Source organism: Rutilus rutilus (genome assembly GCF_951802725.1).
Source record: "Rutilus rutilus genome assembly, chromosome: 1".
In the NCBI taxonomy this organism is placed as follows: domain Eukaryota; kingdom Metazoa; phylum Chordata; class Actinopteri; order Cypriniformes; family Leuciscidae; genus Rutilus; species Rutilus rutilus.
This window is the reverse complement of record NC_140209.1, coordinates 24,093,164-24,115,997: the sequence shown is the minus strand read 5'-3', so window position 1 is coordinate 24,115,997 and position 22,834 is coordinate 24,093,164. Positions and strand designations below refer to the sequence as shown.

The 22,834-nt window shown below is 39.4% G+C and overlaps 1 protein-coding gene across 1 annotated transcript; it reads left to right on the top strand.

The window, feature by feature from the left end:
* Window positions 1–4,139: 4,139 nt before the first annotated feature.
* On the top strand, window positions 4,140–11,925 carry LOC311304414 (uncharacterized protein; the record flags this gene model as incomplete). Its single annotated transcript, XM_084431408.1, has 5 exons — window positions 4,140–4,233; window positions 4,537–4,719; window positions 7,536–7,621; window positions 11,023–11,132; window positions 11,769–11,925. The coding sequence occupies 5 exons, from the start codon at window positions 4,140–4,142 to the stop codon at window positions 11,923–11,925; spliced, it is 630 nt and encodes a 209-aa protein (XP_084287534.1).
* Window positions 11,926–22,834: the final 10,909 nt, after the last annotated feature.

Here is a 22,834-nt window from a genome sequence, read left to right as displayed (position 1 = left end):
AATAATTAATATTCTGACATTTAATGTGAAGAATTAAGAAACTGACAGGTGATAGCAAAGACAGAGTCATTTTGTGTTTAAAGAAAATATGTTCTGGTAAGTGAGTTCTAGAGAGTTAAATACATTGTCATCTTTGTTATGTAAGGTTACTGAAACATGTTGTTATAATCATAAGATATTATATAACAGAATTGTAACCTGAAGTATTTGACTCAAAGGGGGAGGTGTCAGGGTATTATAAATTACCTCTTTAGTTGTGATGTTCTATCCAGCCCACTAGGGGGACTCGAGGAGTACGGAATGCTAAAGTTACAAAAACAACGAATAACGGGGTTCCTTATGTAAACCTTGATGTAAACAAGCTAAAGAGAGTATTGTTGGTCCATGCGGCTCTTCAATGAACTTAATAAAGAATATTAATGCCTCCTTGCAAATGCATATAAGACAGTCAGCTATCTGGAAGGACGTATGAAACAGCTCAGCTTTTAAATAATTCAAACACTAATTAGACTGACCGTTTTGTGACTTTGTATAGCCTCAGTTCAAGCAGCATGTGAACTGATCGATCATCTCTTGTAGTTACAGCACATATTATCACAGGACATGTTATTGTTTGTGTGATGTTAAAAACAATGGGAGAATTAAAAACCCTGGGTCTAAAATGTTAAGTATCTGCTAAATTCTAGTCTAAATATTAGCCTAATAATAAACTTTCTCTTAAACGCCTTTCTCTTTTGAGGTATAATTGTTTTAAAGTATAATTCTGTTAACTGTCAAATCGCCTGTCAATCAAACTTCGGCGAAACTCTAAACGAAATATTACAACGCTAAAATAAACATTACAAATATTATTTGTGTTGGTCAAGAGACTCCTAGTGGTGAATAGTACATACATGCTATAACAACTTTTTATGAGTTCTTTACAAGTATCTGTGGATATGTTGACAAGAAACAATGGCAAGGTAATTTGTGTAAATTAATATTTAGGCTATTTGAAAAAAAGCTATACGTATACAATATTTAATACAATTTTACAAGGTAAAAACACTTTGATAATAAAACAATTGAAGATCAGCGTGGAAGAAAATTAAAAAATGAATAATTCCATTTTATTGAAATGTCAATAATCCCCCCCACACACACACACCCCGCAGACGCAGAACGTTCATTGTGACGAGTGCATGTTGCAAAAGAGCCGATCGGAACGCCATACCACTGAATCAGTTGCTAAGCACCCAAAGAGGCCACCGCTCACAACACTAAGCTTAAACAGAGCAAACAAGCAAACAACCAAAGCTAAACAGCCGATAACGTGTGATTTGCTTAGATCGTTTCAACAGACAAAAGCTCGCAGGAGCTGATGGATCTCTCCATTATATATAATGCCGGAACTGTCGATTTCAGGGCCCTGCGCCCTTTGCTAGTCTCCATCCTGGAAGACCTGCAGATCTATGCCTCCCTGCCGGAGCCGTCGAGCCGGCATCGGGTGTTGGAGGAGAGGGTGCGGGCGCTGATGGCTCTTCCCATCGCCCAGGGGAACGACGACGAAGGGTCAAAGGTAAGAGAAAGGAGGAAACTTACAAAAACTGTAGTACTGTGAACTAGAAGTGTGAGCTTTACAAAACCATGGTCCCTCCACTACACTGTAAGTTAGGTCTATCACCACACAGTTAATAAACTTGCTGGTAACACTTTACAGTTCGTTAGGCTAACATTAGTTAAAGGGGTGGTATAGCAGCTAATGCCTTTTCACAAGATGTAAAATAAGTATTTGATGTCTCAGAGTGTATTTCAACAGAAATATGAAGCAGCACAAATCCTCTCAACATTGATAATAAAAATAATGATTTCTGAAGGATCATGTGACACTGAAGACTGGAGTACTGTAAAACTCAGCTTTGATCACAGGAATAAATTACACTTATATATATATATTACAATAGAAAAAAGTTTTTAAAATTGTACTAATATTTCACAATATAACTGTTTTTACTGTAATTTTTATGAAATATATGGCAAGTATTAGAGATTTTCAAAATGACACACACACACACACACACACACACAAATTTGACCCCAAACTTTTGAACAGTAGAGTAGGCCTATATGTAATGGAAAGTTGCATAAATGTACATCTTGAGTCACACTTGGAAATAATAGCAGCTGTTATAAAAAGGGCATTGCATAAATAAGGAGCATAAAATAATCTGAGTATTTTTGCAATAAATATGCAAATTAAGCCTTGTAACGTTAATATGTCCCAACACTTTTGACCATTGCACATGCTCAAAAACATGGTATTACCATCTAAAACATAATCATATTTTCATCATATTGCAGATCACAGCCTCCCATCGGGTGTTGGAGGAGAGGTTGCGGGCACTGATGGCTCTTCCCATCGTCCAGGGGAACGAGGACGAAGGGTCAAAGGTAAGAGAAAGGAGGAAACATCAGGGGTTACGCAAACATATCAGAAAGTGAGTGGACAGCGATGCCACATCCTGTTTGATTCAAGGGTGATTCCCAGGGCTGTGTGCCGTCATGGCAACCTCTGGTGGGGTTAAAGGTCAAAAGTTCAGAAAGTATACTTGCCTTTTCAAAGGAAGAGACACGGAGGATGTGCTTAACTGATTCAGCAGTGCTCTCATAGAGTTTGATCCCTCTTCAAAGTTCAGGCAAAGGGGCATTATGGGCTTTTTCTCTGAAGAGCGTGTTGGTTTCCCAGTTACTGTATGAGAGGTATGAAATTAAACCAAGTAAATCTTCAAAAACTGTTTCCTCCTCAGTGTATGGACTTAATCCAAGACCTGCTGAGGGAAGTCCAGGCGGCCATAGAGTCCAGAGATGATCTGAGACAGAAAGTTGAGGTGCTCATAGAGTCCAGAAATGTTCAGACACAGGAAGTTGAGGTACACATAGAGTCCAGAAGTGTTCTGAGACTGAAAGTTCAGTCGCTCTCAGAGTCCAGAGATGATCTGAGACATGAAATTGTGGTGCTACTAGACTTCAGTCTTGCTCTGAGACAGGAAATCCAGTCGCTCATAGACTTCAGACATGCTCTGAGACTGGAAGTTGCTGCAGCGAATGGTCAGCTCAGCCAGGTGAACACGCACACACACACACACACACACACACACACACACACACACACACACACACACACACACACACGCACACACACACACACACACACACGCACGCACACACACACACACACACACACACAAACCAGTATCACTCACATTTCTGCTCATTTATATTCAGCACTTGATAACATGTTGTCATCCTCAGCTGAACATGAATAAGCTGGTTGACCGTCTTGTGCCCGTATTGGAGCTGCATTGCAACCGACTGCAAGATCTGGACAACACCATGGTGAGTAAATAATAGTTCAACCAAAAATAACTTTTCAAATTCACCCTCATGAAATTTCACAAACAAAGAAAGTCCACTGTCAAAAGTGTGCCAATGTATGAAGCCTCTTGTACACAGAAGTCACTTCACATCCCTCACGCGATCTCCAGATCACACCGATTCCTGTTGAAAGTCCTTTTGAAATAAAAGTATTAAAGCGGTCCGATAATGTCCTTTTCACAAGATGTAAAATAAGTCTCTGATGTCCCCAGAGTGCACAAAATACCCCTCAGATATTTTTTATAGCATATTCAAATTGTCACTTTTTGAGGGTTAGCAAAAACGCGCCGTGTGAGCATCTTCGATTACCTCACACAGACACACACTGAATATTTCAAAAACTTTTAGCCTTTTATGTTCAAACCGCAGTCAGACAAAGATGAAGAGACTCAAGAAGAAGTCACAACATGTTGACAACATTTCTGAATGATTAGTTGATGAATTTATGTAGCTTATGTGTAGTTATCTTCTAATCTAGTCATTGATCAGCATATTCTGTCATGATAATCTATAAATCGTGTTCCCGGGGGCGGGGTTCATGTAAATGTTAGGGTTAGTGTTGTCAGAGTTTTCCACTTTAGGGTAACTGTTCCTGATGATCGAGATTTGTGCTGAAACAATAACAAGGGCTTTATGTGGTCGGAGAATTATTGCGTCGACTCATGTTTATTAAGAAAATGCCCAATTAAATTTTTCCTCTCTCTCAGAAAGTGCTGAAGGACAAGATGGCCGACTACCTTGTTCCAGACGAGCTCACACAGCGTCACATGGGACGATTCGCAGACCGCGTTCATCAGCGAGAGGCAGAAGATCCAAGAGGCACGTCCAGCCGTAATCACTCAACACACAGCGCAAAGTCAATTTAGTGTGTCCTGTAGCTTTCAGAAGCCAGTAACCTTTCACAACCATCCTAAACCTCACAGGTTCTTATCGCAGTCATTGTTTTGTCAGAGCAGGCGGCAGCTGCAGTTGAGGCAAACATTGACCTGAATGAATGATTTGCTAAATGTAAATGCATAACCAACATCTACAGAAACTGAGGCCAAAAACGAAGACATTCATCTCAGCCTCAGGTGGCATGAACTGTGCTTTTGTAAATGACATTCCCTCTTGCCTTCCCAGGAGTTGCAGGGGGTTATGAGACTCTGTGCGCTGAGTGCTACCCGGAGACCGTAGAGGCTCTGAAGGAGGTGGACAGACTGAGAGACGGGCACGAGAGACTGGAGACCCGTGTGGGACAGCTGGAAGCAAACAAGGCTGATCGGACCCAGATTCAACATCTGCAGGATCTCCTCACTGCAATGGGTACGACATACACAGCAGGGTCTCAACCGACAACATCCTGCGTTATTTCTATTATTCAATAATAATTCTAATCACATTTATAATTCAGAGGCATTTATAGAAAGAGGCTTATTGCTTGAAAAGATGTCGATGTTAAGACAAGTTTTATCACAGACAGCAACATAGTGTCGGCCCAGATCCGGCCCACATTGAATCCACATACCAGATGTGGCCCGGATCTGGGCCGACACTACGTGGCTGTCTGGGATTAAAAGGATAGTTCTGTCATTATTTACTCACCATCATGTCATTCCAAACCTGTATGGCTTTCTTTATATATGGAAAACAAGATATTTTGAAGAGAGTTTTTTCCATTCAATGGAAGTCAATGGGGTCCAAAACAACAATAATAAAAACAATTGACTTTTCACTTAAAAGCCACCGGTGTCGCTAATGACAAGGGTTTCTGAACTCTATATAAAGCCCCTTTAATATAAAACATCTGCATTTTACACCTGCAAATCAATCAAATGTCCATCGGTCCCACTTTATATTAACTAGTATGTACTTGCATCAAAAAAATATTTGTTCGGTACAATGTAATTACAGCACTGATGTTGTATTGCAAAGCACTTGTGCTGCTATTGAGGTAGATACGGGTAAGGTTAGGGACAGGTTTGGTGGTATGGGTAGGTTTAAGTTAGCCTGGTCCTACCAGACTCTCGTACATTTCTTTTATACAGAGAGTCTGGCCACTCCATTGACAAGTGTTAACTTCCTTGAAGGCGGGTACTCTGATGAAGTTTAAAACTACTGGATCTGCCAAGAGTCACTCTGGATCTGTCATAACCAATCGCTAATGTTTGGTCGTGATGTAACCGTACAACTCAAACTAGCGCACGACCGAAAACGTCATCGTTCTCAGCAACTCCCTCTGTTCGCTGATTGGACCGGTAAAAATTTGGCCGGAGAAAACACACGATTATACAGCAAACCCAGACAGAGTACTGAAGGAAAATGAAAATTGAAGTACGTAAGAGAGTGGAGCCAGGCTAGGTTTAAGTGTGCCCAGCAGACACAGGATATATACTACAGCGTCGGTTAGACGTTGGATTTTGGTTGAAACTGAAAATCGGGTTGACGTCTAAACCCAACGTTTGTTTAACGTCAAGCTCCAACATTGGGCAATCGTTGAATTTTGGTTGGAATAAACCAGACAAAAAGGTGAAATGCATGACCGTACACTTATTAACAGCTTCACTTAAAACTAACCAGATTTACTTTATTTAATTTTCGGTTTAATGAAATCATATTTTGTATTTTAAAGTCACCATGATGGTGGTTAGCGTTTGCTTTAGTTGTGCTCTTGACCCTTGTCTCTTTAATATAAAAATATCTCTGGCTGCTATAATTGAGTGTTTATAAAGCATAATTGTTGTAGCCATGAGATCAGGTGGTGTTGGCTGATTATTATTATGATGATGATCTTATTCAGTGTCTAATGCTTTGGTTATATAGGACTTGAGGTTTTATTATTGTTTTATTCATAATAGAAGTAATTTGATTCTACAGCATATCAAGCAATGTTGTAAATAAAATATTTGGTTATTAAAAACTATTTAGTGCACAAAAACCTTTCATCTATGCCAGTACTTAGATGCACACAGACATCAAGAAAACAGCATATGAATCTCAACAATGGTGACAATCAAACAAAATGTGCAGATAATCAGATCAACTCTGAGCATAAAACAAGCTACAAAAAATCCAGCTGCATAATTTATTAATGCCGCAATGCATGCTGGGAGATAAGGGTGAGTTTTGATTGGTGGTACCCAGCATGCACTGCAGCATAAAGCATTTCATTGATTGTCACCATTGTTGAGAGTCATACACTGATTCTTGATGGCTAAGTAATAATATAGAGAAAAAAGTTTAATGCACTAAATGTTTTTAAAATTCTCTATATTATTTGATAAACAACATTGCTCTCATGCTGTAAAATTAAACGGATTTGATTATAAAACATTAAAAATACACAGCCCTTTATAATCAAAACATTAGACACTGAATATGATCAGGAATTCATCAATATCACCTGATTTCAATTTCTCTAAACTATTTTGCAACAACAATTGTGCTTTAAAAACACACAATTATAGCAGCCAGAGAAAATTTTATTCTAAGAAGTCAAGGGTCAAGAGTCCAACTAAAGCAAACGCTAAACACCATCATGGTGACTTTAAAATACAACTTGATTTCATTCAAACGAACATTAAATAAAGTCAATCTGGTTAGTAATAAGTGAAGCTGGTAATGCTGTTTGTGGAGTTGTTTACTCCTCCTCTGCTGAGATCTTCACAGATTTAATGTGCTGCCATGCATGTCACATTTTTTTGCGGTGCTTATTCCAACCAAAATTCAACATCTGTCTGACGTTGGAGCTTGACGCCAAACAAACGTTGGGTTTAGACGTCAACCTGACTTTCATTTTCAACCAAAATATGACGTCTGACTGACTTTGGATTAGTTGGAGTCCAACGTCTTCCTGACGTCACATTGACGTACTGTGCCTGCTGGGTGGGTTAAGGTGTAAGCAAAGGTTAACAGTGTAATTATAGATGTGATTACAGAAATGAACTACAGCTGTAATTACATGCAGGTATTTTTATAAAAATTCAAGGTCAATATAAAAATTTACACAATAAGTGCATAGTTAGTACTGGTTAAATACACTTAATATGAAGTGGGTCCCAATTTTTATTCAAAGGCAAGTTACTTTTTGTTAATATGCTTGTGTAATTATGTTTCTGACATGTTGTTTGTGACGTCTGCAGGAGAGCTGCAGATTCCTGACCATAAGCTGGAGGAGCTGATTCATCTGAGGACTCTTGTGGTCAGTCTTCTAGAAGATAAAGAGAAGGTATGAGAGAAAATAATCCAACCTAACCTTTCCTCTAACCGTCTCTTTAAAAACACAGTTTAGGGTTATCAGATTATATGATAGTCAAGATCCTCTAAAGGCTGTTTTCATCGGTACAGTTTATGTAATTGACCCTTCGCTAAGTCACGCCCGAAAACCGCCACAGGCCAATCGTGGCTTAGCAACCGTAACTAGGCGCGGGATGTCTGGCAAGCTTTCGAGCGAGGGAAACATGCCGAAGCGTTGTGCGTATGGATTGTGCAAATCTGATACCCGGTATCCTAAAGGTTTGGACGGGGGGGTGGAATGTTTTCCCTTCCCGAAACCTAAAACCCAAGGGGAGAAATGCCGGGCGTGGATCAAGCAGTGTGGGACAACTAAAATATGTATAAACATGTTCACAACTAAATGTCGACAGGATTAACAAAAACACCTACGTTTGCTCCACGACGTGTTGCTTTAGCCTGGCGCGCTAAAAATATAAGTGGGAGAATGTTATCATTGCAAAGTGGTCAGGCTAATGTCTTGTGTTTATTCCACAAGATTTATGGATAAGCTGTTTGATTTATAATTATTAGATTATTTTCAAATTTCACTTACCCTGCTGTGCATGAACAGCTGTTGCTCAATCTGTGTGTTTCCCATTTGAATGGTCAGCGTATGAGGTTTGTGAGGTGATAAAGCCAGAACCCACCATTTTCGGGAAGACTGGCTGAGAGAATTCAGCTGGTTGAGGTACTTTAAGGAGACGAACTCCGTGAACTGCGAATGTTGCAGTCGCTACCCCAGAACTGCGGGGAACACGAAGTTTGCAGACAGTGCAGGCACTTCGCTAGATAGACGCAATCTCAGCCTCAAGCATAGAGTATGCCGTGACATGTTGAAAGTGGAAAAAACTGCGCTACTCATTTCTGCTTCACGGACCGTTTAATAGTTCAAACCAATAACAGACAGCGCAGAGCTTCTCTCGCCAGTCGCGGGCCGATCTCGATCACGTGGCAACACCGTTACATCGTGGAGATCCAGTGAAGAAATCCATTGAGTTCGCCACATAATTAATAACATTGCTGCGAGATCCAGTGAGAAACATTCAGATTCAACGCAGAATTCTCTGTTATAAACCATATCAGATCAAACAGCGCTGACGTGGAAACCAGGAGAAATATCGTGCCATGAACGAACAAGTTATAGAAGGCTTTAGGTCCACAGATCAGCAACATTCACCATGGATTTAATGTAGTAACACTAACTGTAACTGTGGTATACTATGGTTATAACAGTAGCAGAATTTACGTATAAATAAATGGACAATTTTTATGATGTAGGCCGAAAATGAGCTTCCCCTCTTTGAAAGACCAGCAGCCGCCACTGCTCTCTAATATCTATTTTGTCACTCATTTTGCTTTTGAATTAATATTAAAGGAGCTGTATGTAAGAAATGTATTTCAATTAATCATAAAATGGCCCTGATATGTCACTAAGACATTAAGAAATCATGTTCATTTCAAATACTTGTATCACTGACAGCAGTAGTAGGGCCAGGATATTGTCATTTAAAAAGTGAAGTTGCAGCCCTCAACTGATGTTGATGTTGTCATCTTGTGTTTTGGCCTGATGCCCCACCCTCCACCTATCTACCAATCACGAAGTCAGTAGTGTTTCAGCATCCGGGTTGCCAGCTCAGCTCTAGTTACCACAGCTACATAGCAACCTACGTTCCTGCTGGATCCTACAGCCTATCTGGCAACCTCGAGTCAGGGGGGAGGGGGAGGGAATACACCGCTCTGAAAGTGATTGCAGTACCAGTTTTGGCCACAATCTTACATACGGCTCCTTTAAGACATTATGAATGATAATAATTAAAGTTAACTTTATCTATACACCTCAAACTAAGCTCAGTTCCTTGTCATCCCACAGTGCTACCAAATACTTTCTGTAGAACTTAGTGCCGCTGCCCTCAAATGTTAGTCTGGAGCCCTGTGAACTTAAATAAAACTGCACATTGTAATTTCTGTATGTTAAGTCTATTTGTTATCAAAGCATGTGTCAGTAATACAGTTATTTGGGAGGAAAATGTGAATAATTGCATCAAGGTGATTTAAGGTGTGCCCCTAAATTGTCTGCTTGCGCTCCTAAAATTTCAAGTCAGGGGCTTCAGCGCTCCTAATAAAAAAAGTTAGTCTGGAGCCCTGGCGTACCAGATCTGGGCCGTCACTATGTTGCTGTCTGGGAAACATATTATAAGTGTTTATATTTTAGACCCGTCACAATGTTTTTCCATGGGAAAGTAATATTTTACAATATTACTATTTTTACTGTATTTTTTATAAATAATCAAAAGCTCACTGCTTGGTGAGCAGAAGAGTTTTTATTTTTATTTTTATTTTTTACATTTTAAACATTTCCCAACCCCAAACTTTTGTACAGTTGTGGAAATGGAAAACAAATTTTATAAATGGCATTTCCAAATATGATTTGGACAATTTGTTAAGTTCTGTTCCGAATTGTTTTCCACCTCCTTTTAAATCCTGGAAATTAAATGGTTCACTCAATTCAATTCTGAATGACACACAGCACATGGTTTTGTCGGATTTATCTGACTTCTGGCATATTAGTATTTTGGCAATTATTTTTCATCAATTATATGTATGCCAAACTCAGGAGTTGTTTACACGACACCGTTTTCAACTAAAAACATAAAAACTTTTTATGCGGTTTGGTCCTTCGTTTACATGACAACAGCGTTTGGGTTGCCTGAAAACACAACTTTTGAAAAAGGGGTTTCAAAGTGCAAGTTTTTGAAAGCTGTCTCCGTGTAAACATCAAAACATGAATCTGTGAAAACGATGACGTCATGCACATGCGTATTACGTGTTCAGTCTATAGTGTTTCATCGCCATCTACTGGCCTGGCAGCAGAATACAGCGTTTTTAGTCGTTTTCGCGGATCTGTGTGAATAATGGGGATCGTTTTGAAAATGGTGTCGTCTGTGTGCGGAAAACTCAAAGTACAAACTTCTCGGTTTTAAGCGTATCGTTGTCATGTAAACGTACCCTCACACTCAAACATGTTTTATATAATTATGTTGACTTTCCATAGACATAATGATTTTTTATACTTTACAAACTGTATATTCTATCCCCTAACCGTACACCTACCCATCACAGACAACGTTCTGCATTTTTATATTTTCAAAAAACATTTAGAGTGACTTTTCCTCATGGGGATTAAAAGGGACAAAAATCCTTTTGGGGACGTTTTGTTCCCATAACGTAGGGTTTACCAGGCTACACACGCACACGCACCCACACGCACACGCACACACACACACACACACACGCACACGCACACACACACACACTCGCAGAAGCAGCATGTGACAGTGTATATCATTCTTGTAGGTGTCAGAGGGGGAGAGTGTGTTGATGAGCTCAGACTCTTGTGGACGGAGCAATCAGGACACAGACGCCTCACAGATAGAGCAGCTGACCCTGCAGATGTCCCTCATCAGGTACTAGTGATTAACCAGTCACTTGTCAGAGACCTGGGACAAACCATGTCCTACGGTTTCACATGGCATCAGTTTTTTTGGGTAGAATTGGTCATTAAAACCATGTAGCATCAGTCAGAGTGCAGTGTCAAAAACAAGATGTGCAGATACAGTGGATATGCATTTTTGTTATAAAATGAAACAAAGATAAATCATATCAGAACTTTTGTTTAATGAAAAACGTTTAATGGAAAAATTACAACCTATGCAATGCCACTAAAACCTGTGACATTTCATAGAAAAAAAGATAATAACAGAAACTTAAAGGTGTTTTAAGAAAAATGTAATATATTTTTACATTAAACGTCCAATTCTTATGTTGTTGACTTTTTATATCCACTGTACACTTATAATATTTTTAGATGTTTTCTTACTTTCTCACTTTGTGAGGACATTCTCATTGTTAGGAGAATCTGGACATAATGATGCTATATCAGAATCAATTTTCTCCTCAATTTCCTGGAGAAACTCATCCCACTTGTTTTTTGCACTGCATAAGTGCATGAATCTGGACCTGATTAAATTAGAAAAGCAAGTGCAATTTCCTTTCACTGGTGGACATTTTGAGACCTTTGTACATCACACACCCTCATACAGGACTACAGTGCTGAAGCTGGATAAGAAAGTGCAGGATCTGATGAGAGAGAAGAGTGACAGAGGGGAAGAGAGAAGCAGCCAATACATACAAGAGCAGCTCAGACAGACAGGACTCCTCCCTCAAACTCAAACACCAAAGGTTAATATTATAATATAACTAATAAATCACAATAACCGATATATCGCTCAGCCCTGTTGTTTTAATACCCTAGCATTGGGTTATTATTTTTCCTTAACATTATATATATTTTTTTCTTTACGGTTCACCTGTAGTTAAACAGCCTCAGGGTTATGATTGAGGATGGAGCAACAGCAGGAGGCAGTAGAGTTCAGCAAAGCAGCGGCGCACGTCCAAAGATCAGGCCAGGATCAGGTTCAGAGTTCAGGTCAGGATCAGAGTTCACGTCAGGTTCAGAGTTCAGGTCAGGTTCAGGTCAGGTTCAAAGCTCAGGCCAGGATCAGGTTCAGAGTTCAGGTCAGGATCAGAATTCAGGTGAGGATCAGGTTCAGAGTTCAGGTCAGGGTGAGAGTTCAGGTCAGGTTCAGAGTTCAGGTGAGGATCAGGTTCAGAGTTCAGGTCAGGGTGAGAGTTCAGGTGAGGATCAGGTTCAGAGTTCAGGTCAGGTTTAGAGTTCAGGTAAGGATCAGTGCCCAGTTGCATAAAGCACCTTAAGTTTTTCCCTTAAAGGGATAGTTCACTTTGAAATTAATTTTTGATATGTTTTAGCTTACCTCAAGGGCATCCAAGATGTAGGTGTCTTTGTTTCCGCAGTAGTTTCAATATTTTTGTCCGCGTTACTCTTAAGGTTACAATTTCCAAACCTTAAGTTATACTTAGGGAAATGACCGTTAACGGGTTTTATGCAACACTTAATGCTTTTTTAAGGGATTAGTTTAGTGAAAAAACAGCGTTTAAGGGAAATTCTAAGTGTTTATGACGTTTCACTTAAAGAAACCCTTAAGTAACACTTAAGGGTTTTTTTCTGCAACACCCTTAGGTTTAAGGGAAACATAAGGGAGAACTTTACACTTAAGGTGCTTTATGCAACCGGGCACTGGTTCAGAGTTCAGGTCAGGGTGAGAGTTCAGGTCAGGATCAGGTTCAGAGTTCAGGTCAGGGTGAGAGTTCAGGTCAGGATCAGGTTCAGAGTTCAGGTCAGGGTGAGAGTTCAGGTCAGGATCAGGTTCAGAGTTCAGGTCAGGATCAGGTTCAGAGTTCAGGTCAGGGTGAGAGTTCAGGTCAGGATCAGGTTCAGAGTTCAGGTCAGGGTGAGAGTTCAGGTCAGGATCAGGTTCAGAGTTCAGGTCAGGGTGAGAGTTCAGGTCAGGATCAGGTTCAGAGTTCAGGTCAGGGTGAGAGTTCAGGTCAGGATCAGGTTCAGAGTTCAGGTCAGGATCAGGTTCAGAGTTCAGGTCAGGGTGAGAGTTCAGGTCAGGATCAGGTTCAGAGTTCAGGTCAGGATCAGGTTCAGAGTTCAGGTCAGGATCAGGTCCAGAGTTCAGGTCAGGTTCAGAGTTCAGGTCAGGTTCAGAGTTCAGGTCAGGGTGAGAGTTCACGTCAGGATCAGGGTCAACAGCAGAAAGAAGGTCACGATCTAAACCAGGAGGTCAGTCAGTCGCCCAAGAGTTACTACAAACCACCGGAGGACAAGACCACTCACATCAAGAACCAGGAACACAGAGACAGGATTAAGGTACATGACAGACAGGGACAGAGATTAAACAGAGATGAAAAGAGTCTATATTTATTCTTAAGACATTTTAAGAAACATTTGAGAAAAAGTTGCAACCCAGACAGCAACATAGCGTCGGCCCAGATCCGGCCCACATCTGGTACTCGTGGATTCCACACAGCCCAGGTGTGGGCCGGATCTGGGCCGACACTATGTTGAAACTGAAATGAAGCCGAGTCTCCCGATCTCCGACAGATCGGTGAAAATGTCCTCTGTGTGTATGTGATGTTGTGAAATGTGTGTGTTGCTGCAGAACACTGATGTGGCAAGTGATGTGAACGGAGTCTTACTGCAGCCGCAGGCCGACAACGAGAGACTCCACAGCACATCCAGACGCCTGATGGAGGAACACAGCGAGAAACAGATCCACATCGACGTGAGTGAGAGCCAGCACAGCTTGTGTTCATCGAGAAACAGGGGCATTTACAGTACATTCAGACTCACTTATTGATTTTAATACGCAGTAATATTAAATTATTACCCTTTTGAAAAAGAAGTACACTTTAGCGTATACTTAAAGGGGTCATATGATAGTTCTAAAAAGCACATTATTTTGTGTATTTGGTTTCATGCAATATGTTTACCCGGTTTTAGGTTAAAAAAAGTAATTATTTTACACATACTGTACATTATTGTTGCTCCTCTATGCCCCGCCTTTCTGAAACGCATAAATTTTTATAAAGCTCATCGTTCTGAAAAGGGCTGAGTACTCTGATTGGCCAGTGATCCAGAGCATTGTGATTGGCCCAAAAACCTTAAGCGTGTGACAGAAATGTCACGCCCCTTACCATATTTGGAACATCAGCTCCCAAAGCAATAATGAAAGGTGATAATGTCAGCCTAGAAGACTATGTAAACGTAAAACTGTCTGCATTTGTGATCATAGAAGCGACAAGCAAGTGCTACTCTATACTGCTCAAAACTTGCGTTTGAATTGTCAGTAGCAAATTCTTAAAATATGAAAACATACTTACAGGCTGTGTCTGTGAGTCAGAAGCACCAGAATGTACTCGCAAATATGGAATTGCGCCACTTTTTAGAATCAACTTTTTAGTCTTAACTTTTTTAAAGCACATCTCTTAAGGTTTGACACTTTGAGCTTTGTAACTCTGCAGATCTTATACTTGCACAGCTACATAACACACTAAAGAAAAAGGAAACAAGAAATCGCATCATATGACCCCTTTAAAAAAAAAAAACTCCTTATACGGAAATAACATACTTAAGTGGGAACTAAATGTAATGTTGCCAGACACTTAATTGCATCCTAATTGCAATTAAATGAAAATGTATTATATTTAAATTAGTGCTGGGCAACGATTAATCGCGATGGACAAAAACTGGACAAAAATTCTGCCGTTTAGAGTTGTGAGTGGATTCTAACTTAAAGGCACACTGTGTAGAAATTGTGTTTTTGTCAAACAGCGAGTCTGCCCCTAGAGTCGCTGTGGAATACTTGCACTGTCGTAAATATTAAATTACAGAAAAATTAGGAGTAATTCCTTACTTTGCTTTTTCAAGGGAAAAGTAATTAAATTACAGTAATTAATTACTTAGTAAAATGCCTAACACTCACCACTGTGACAACAACATAAAGCAACTCATTGTATTATAATTGTATAATATCATGATTAAGAATTAATATGTCTATGTGTTAAATATTTTTAAGATAATTAAGATAAAATACTTAAGTATATTCAAGAAAGTTACTTTATGGTTGCATCACTTGACCTTTTTTAAATTATTCAATCAATACTGGGATTGAGATTCAGTATTTACTTTTCTAAGACCTTGTCACTTGTTATTTTAAATCGATATTTAAAAAGTTTCTGCTTGTCATATTCTCAAGAAGACGTCTTTGATTTGTGTCTGTGAATGTTTGCAGGCTCATGTCCACCCTGCCCTCGGCCCCGGGACTGCCCTCTCACAGGTCCAGCCGGCCCTACTCTGTGTACGAGCTGGAGCAGATGCGCCAGCACTGCAGGAGGTGAGACCAGTCTGCGAAATACCTGTCAATATTCGGGGGGGTCCCCGTCTCCCGATTGTTGCGCAATACCGCTCTAAATTTTCTCAATATGCAGTAGGCCTATAACATTACAATATTTCATGGATGCAAGCCAAGACAATCAGTTTATAGCCTACATGACAACACACACACACACACACACACACACACTTAACAATTTTTGATAATCCCATGGTGCCTGGAGAAGTGGGTATACTCTTAATTTATGCCCCCAATATTTTTTTAAGGATGAACGCTCTGTGTTATAAACGGTGACATGTAATTATAAACTAGTCTTGCATATTTGTTCACCATAATGGGCCAGTAGTATTTGCACATTATCACTTAACTTTTGCTGCTTGACCAGGGAGAAAGGATCATTATGAAATTAATATTAGCCACAGAAGAGGAGCAGTTTTGGCCCACAGACTACAGGAAGAGACAACTAAATAATTATGAATTTTGAGTGACTTTTCCCTTAGTCTATCCACACATGAAAATTGGGCAACTATTAAAGGGATCACTGCATCACTGTCTTTACTGGGTGCAGGGCCGATGCAGCTAAAGTTGTATAAATACAGAGGTCCCAAAAATGATCTTGATCTTGATTTAAATGATCTTTAAAAGCATGTCAGTGGGCAGTAGCATGAAGGTTTTTTTTTTATCAGAAAACAGATTCTTAAACATGAGAATCAGTTTAAATGTCGGAATGAATGATCCACACTACAAAATGGAAATGCAGAATGTTTATGCTTATTGTTGACAATACACATATCAGATATTCGAAACGGGAATGACCTTAAGAAATTATTCAAGGATTATTTTGCATAGATGTTACATTTCAAACAAACGCAAATGCAATATCATATATGCTATATAAGCAACACTGACATAGGAGGTTACATTGGCTCAAGTTGTTTGGATGCACATTGTTTTATAACAAGGAGAGGCAAAGTTGTGCATCACAATGCAGACATGACAATAATTTGCACATCTGGCGCACTTACGAGAGCAATCAACTTAATACATGCCAGATATAGCCTGACGGAGTCTGGCACGCAATCAGTGCACTTGTAAATGAGAGCCTGCAGTATGAATGACCGATCGTCTTAGAAGTGCCTTAGAAGAAAAAAACATTACTGGTGTGCATCTTGAGACAAAACAATGGCACGGACATTTTTAAGATATGCCAGTGCAAGTTGCTTTCAGTTAAAACAGCTCAAACATTCAGTTTAGTCTGGAACTAGATTTAAAGGGTTAGTTCACCCAAAAATGAAAATTCTGTCATTAATTACTCACCCCTGTGTCGTTCCAAACGCGCAAGACTTTCGTTCATCTTCAGAACACAAATGAAGATCTTTTTAATAAAATCTGAGAGATTTCTGTTCCTCCATTGACAGCTACGCAACTACAACTTTGACACTTCAAAAAAATGCATAAAGAGATTGCAAAACTGATCCATATGAATTGAGCAGCTTAGTCCACATTTTCTGAAGAGACTCAATCGCTTTATATGATGAACAGATTTTAGACTTTTATTCACATTTAAACATACATCATAGAACAGATGTGCTGCGTAACACAAGAATGAACCTCATTGATTTCTATAAGAAAAATACAAAAAAAACTTACCACTCTGAAATGCCCTGTGAAATCCGAGCTTGCAAATTCCATGCTTGAAATCCGTTCTGCACGATCTTCTTGTTCGTTAACATTGTCAGGGTCTGAATCGGGTTTGAAATGGTTTGAAATTGACGCCATCGTTAATATTTGCATCTGAGTAGAGCTCACGGTTATGTAGGGGCGGGGCAATTCCTGAATACACGCTAAGCTATACGAATCACAACACACTGTTCCAGCTAACCAATCACAGCACATTTCGTATGTCTGAAGGAGGGACTTCGAAAACGAAAACGACGCGTTCAACCAGACTGGGAAGAGAGGAGATGTAATAATGTAAAAATTTGAAAAATAATGTGTTTTTTGAACAATCAAGCATGAAAACATATTCTAGTACACCCCAAAAACAAAATTCAAGACTTCGTAAAAGGATATAATAGGACCCCTTTAAACACACGCACAGCAGTGAAGAACAAAGCTGTTTAAGTTGGCTGTAAATGAACACTGCACAAGCTATTTTAGTTACAAGGCTAACGGTGTTGAAGGGCTGGTAACACTGAGGTGCTGTTCTTGACCTTTGGACTTTAAATACCCTGTCTCTGCCCAAGTTGAGGCTCACAAGTTTATGGCCTGTGCTGTGTGTATATCTTATCCATGCCTAAACTAACGGAGACATCAAATTAGTCAATGGTAAACAAAGTCAGACTGTTTTTTTTCTGGGCGGCCCCCGAGTCCCAGCAGCAGCATGTGTGAAATGATCAGTGGTGTTTGTCAAGGCAAGTATCAAACCTCATTGGTTTTCACACGTCAAGTGAACATGCTTGAGCTTCCGTTTAGTCAAGTCAAGTCAAGTCATCTTTATTTATTTAGCGCTTTTAACAATGTAGATTGTTTCAAAGCAGCTTTACAGAGATAAGCGTATAATTTAAGGTAACAGAGATTATTTTGGCTTTATAGCGGTTCTTTAATAAAGTTATTTTCCTGCTAAAGTTAGTTTTGATTGATTCGCTTCCGTCGCAACAATCATTTGCTATTAAATTAGGGGCCGCTAAGACGACACCATTCTCTCTACACAGACTTTAAACGCGAACCTGTGAGAAACGCTGATGGCGTTCACATGCGCATTAAGAATTGGTGCTATAGTTATGTGCGTTTGAATATATGTGCGCAGGTTTGTAATTCCCTACAAACCAAGCCTAAACAAAGTACTGGTGTTTCCTTATAAATTTTGATACAGAATTTTATTTTATTTTGTCACTTCGGGGTAGGTACGCAAAACGAATTTTCCTGACAACGCCTTCTCTGTAGAGTGGTAAAGGGATCCTCCATAGGGAGAGACTAGTTGGCACTGCGTTGTCATTGGTCCAGGCGAAGGTCCTTCGTCAGATCTGGATACGGCCTGGATCCGGCAGGCTGCGGGAAAACCTCAGGATGAACAAAGACACTAAAATTAGCGTAGATGCCATTCTTCTTATGATGTAACGAGTACATCAGGATTTATGGGAAGTGTTCCCGATTCCGGCTGACCTAATCTATGCAGCCTAACATTGAATTATAGAAGTTTATAATGTATTATGTGAATGCTAGGTCAAAGAGATGTGTCTTTAGTCTAGTTTTGAACTGAGTTGATGAGCAACTTGTGAATAAAAGCCTAAAGTAAATCTTTTCAAGCATTTAAAGCAATAGTCTCTTCAGAAAATTTGGACTAAACCGCTCAATTCATATGGATTAGTTTTACGATCTCTTTATGAACTTTTTGAAGCGTCAAAGTGTTAGTTGCATAGCTGTCAATGGAGGAGAAATCTCTCAGACTTCATCAAAAATATCTTAATTTGTAATCAGAAGATGAACGAAAGTCTTACGGGTTTGGAACGACATGATGGTGAGTAAATGATGGCAGATTTTTTTTTATTTTTGGGTGAACTAAGCTCTTTAAGCCTTGCCTGTGAAACCGGGCACAAGTCTTTTATTTTTTTCTGATTGGATGTAAGTTTGGAATGTGATTCATCTGGAACCTGGTGGGTTTGTTCAAGAGAAAAGAAAATATAAAAATCTATTTTAATTTAGAAATTTAAAACATGATCATCATAAAAGAGGTTTATCTTAATCATTGCATTTATGAATTGCATTTGTAATGTATTTCTGAATGAATTAATAGATCTAGACAAACACAGCTGACTGACTTCAGGAACAAAGCTGACTGATAAAGGTCAGTGTTGCTGTCACTGCCCTCATGCCTGACATGTGGATTGTTGATGGTGTTGCAGGAAACTGGAAGAGACCCACTGGCAGTCCCAGAGGTCCAGTGTAGTGGATGCTGGCCGTGGAAGTGCCAAGACTCAGCGCAGCCACTCAATTGGGTTATGAGGAGCCAGCTTTAAAGGGGTCCTGTTGTGCTTTTCTATTTTCTATTTTATTATTTTCTATTATATTTACATTTTATTTTACAGAGTCCACTTTTCAAGAACTGCAACGAACGTTCAGACTACAACGCGCTTTTTCCAGATCTTATGAAATCATAATGTTTCTCATTTAATAATCTCCGCCCACACAATACGCAAAAAAAGAGTCACGTTTGTAAATGATAAATCACGTTTGAGATTTGTGCTGGCTACTGTATACAGGCCACCAGGGCACCATACAGACTTTATCAAAGAATTTGCTGACTTTCTATCACTGGCTGCAGATAAAGTCCTAATTGGTGATTTTAATATACATGTAGATAACGAAAAAGATGCAGTGGGATTGGCATTTAAAGACATTCTGAACTCTGTTGGAGTTAGAGAACATGTGTCAGGACCCACTCATTGTCTAATATTATCATATGGAATAGATGTTGATGCCATTGAAATTCTGCAGCAGAGCGATGACATCTCAGATCATTATCTAGTCTCATGTAAACTTAATTTAGCCAAGGCTGCAAAGTCGACTCTGTGTTACAAATACGTTAGACCTATCACTTCTACCACTAAAGATTGCTTTATTAATAATCTTCCTAATCAGTTTCATCATCTCAGCATCCCAGATAGCTTAGAAGAACTCGATATTGCGACAGAAACTTTTAACTCTCTCTTTTCCAGACACAGTTGCTCCTTTGCGCTTAAAAAAGATTAAAGAAAATAGTCCAACGGCGTGGTACAACGAGCACACTCAGGCCCTTAAGAGAGCAGCCAGAAAAAAGGAGCGCAACTGGAAGAAAACAAAACTAGAAGTATTTCGCATTTCATGGAAAAAGAGCTCGATTACATACAGAGAGGCTTTAAAAGCTGCTAGATCTGCTTATTTTTCAACCCTATTAGAAGAAAATAAACAAAACCCTAGGTATTTATTTGAAACAGTGGCTAAACTAACGAAAAATAAAGCTTCAAGCCCAGAAGTTTCCAAGTAGCACAGCAGTAATGACTTTATGAACTTCTTCACTTATAAAATTGATAATATCAGGGAGAAAATTATAACTATGCAACGATCTACTACAGTATCGCATCAGGCAGTGCATTGTAGTCTCCCTGAGGAAAAATTTGAATCATTCGTTGCTATAGAAGAGGAAGAATTCGTTAAACTCGTTAAATCATCTAAATCGACAACATGTATGTTAGACCCTATACCGACTAAACTACTGAAAGAGATGCTTTCGGAGGTCATAGATCCTCTCCTCTATCATTAATTCATCTTTGTCATTAGGATACGTACCAAAAACCTTTAAGCTGGCTATGATTAAACCACTTGTTAAAAAAACGCACCTTGATCGTACAGAATTAGTCAATTACAGGCCGATCTCGATTCTACCTTGACTGTCAAGGATACTAGAAAAGGCGGTATCCTCACAACTATGTTCCTTTTTAGAAAGAAATGATATCTGCAAGGATTTTCAGTCAGGATTTAGACCGTACCAAAGTACTGAGACTGCTCTCATCAGAGTCACAATTGATTTGCTCTTATCATCCGATCGTGGTTGTATCTCTCTATTAGTGTTACTCGATCTTAGTGCTGCATTTGATACTATTGACCACAACATTCTTTTAAATAGACTCGAAAATTATGTTGGCATTAGTGGAATTGCATTAACATGGTTTAAATCATAATTATCTGACCGTTATCGGTTTGTAGCAGTAAATGAAGAGATGTCTCATCGATCACAAGTTCAGTATGGCGTACCACAAGGCTCAGAACTAGGACCGTTGCTTTTCACTCTGTACATGCTACCCTTGGGAGATATCATTAGGATATAGTTTTCACTGTTAGTTTTCACTGTTATGCTGATGATACTCAGCTCTATATTTCTTCACGCCCTGACGAAACTTACTAATTCACAAAATTAACGGAATGCATAGGTGATATAAAAAATTGGATGACTAGTAATTTCCTACTACTTAATTCTGAAAAAAAAAACAGAAATTCTAATTATTGGACAAAAAAATTCCTCACGTAATAATCTAGAACACTGTCTAACACTTGATGGCTGCTCTGTCAAGTCTTCGTCATCGGTTAGGAATCTGGGTGTGCTCTTTGACACCAATCTTTCATTTGAAAGTCACGTGTCTAGTATCTGTAAAACCACATTTTTCCATCTTAAAAATATATCTAAGTTACGTCATATGCTCTCATTGACAAATGCGGAACAATTAGTCCATGTGTTCATGACATCAAGGCTAGATTATTGTAATGTTCTACTGGGTGGTTGCCCTCCACGCTTAATAAACAAATTACAGCTGGTCCAAAACGCAGCAGCTAGAGTTCTTACCAGAACCAGGAAGTATGACCATATTAGCTCAGTTCTGTCAACACTGCACTGGCTCCCTATTAAACATCGTATAAATTTTAAAATTTTGCTGATTACTTACAAAGCACTAAATGGTTTAGCTCTGCAGTACTTGAGCAAGCTCTTAACGCATTATAGTCCTTCACGTCTATTGCGATCTCAAAATTACGGCCAGTTGATAATCAAAAGAATATCAAAATCGACTGCTGGTGGTAGATCCTTTTCGTATTTAGCACTAAAACTTTGGAACAGGCTTCCTAACATTGTCCGGGAAGCAGACACACTCTGTCAGTTCAAAGCTAGACTAAAAATACATCTCTTTGACCTAGCATACACATAACACATTATAGACTTTTTATAATTCAATGTTAGGCTGCATAGATTAGGTCAGCCGGAATCGGGAACACTTCCCATAAATCCTGATATACTCGTTACATCATAAGAAGAATGGCATCTACGCTAATATTAGTCTCTCTGTTTATCCCGAGGTTTACCGCAGTCCGCCAGATCCAGGCCGTATCCAGATCTGATGAAGGACCTGCGTCTGGACGTGACGACAACGCAGTCCTGAAATGTCAACTAGGCTCCCTCCCCTCCCTTTACCTATCTACAGATAAAGCGCTATCGGGATAATTCCGGTTCGCGTGGCTACATGGAAGCGATAAAAATTCTGTATTATTAATTTTAAGGCCAGACAAGTACTATGTTGAGGGTTGATTTGTAGGGAAGGACTACACACCTGCGCACATATATTCAAACGCGCATACATATAGACTGAACTCGTAATACGCATGTGAATGCCATCGGCATTCTCACTGGTTCGCGTTTTTTGAAGTTTGCTCTGAAAGAACTTAAGAGTTTTCTGTTAAAACGTTGTCATGTTAGCGGCCCCAAAGTTAATAACTAATGATCGTTGCGACGGAAGTGAATCAATCAAACTAACTTTAGC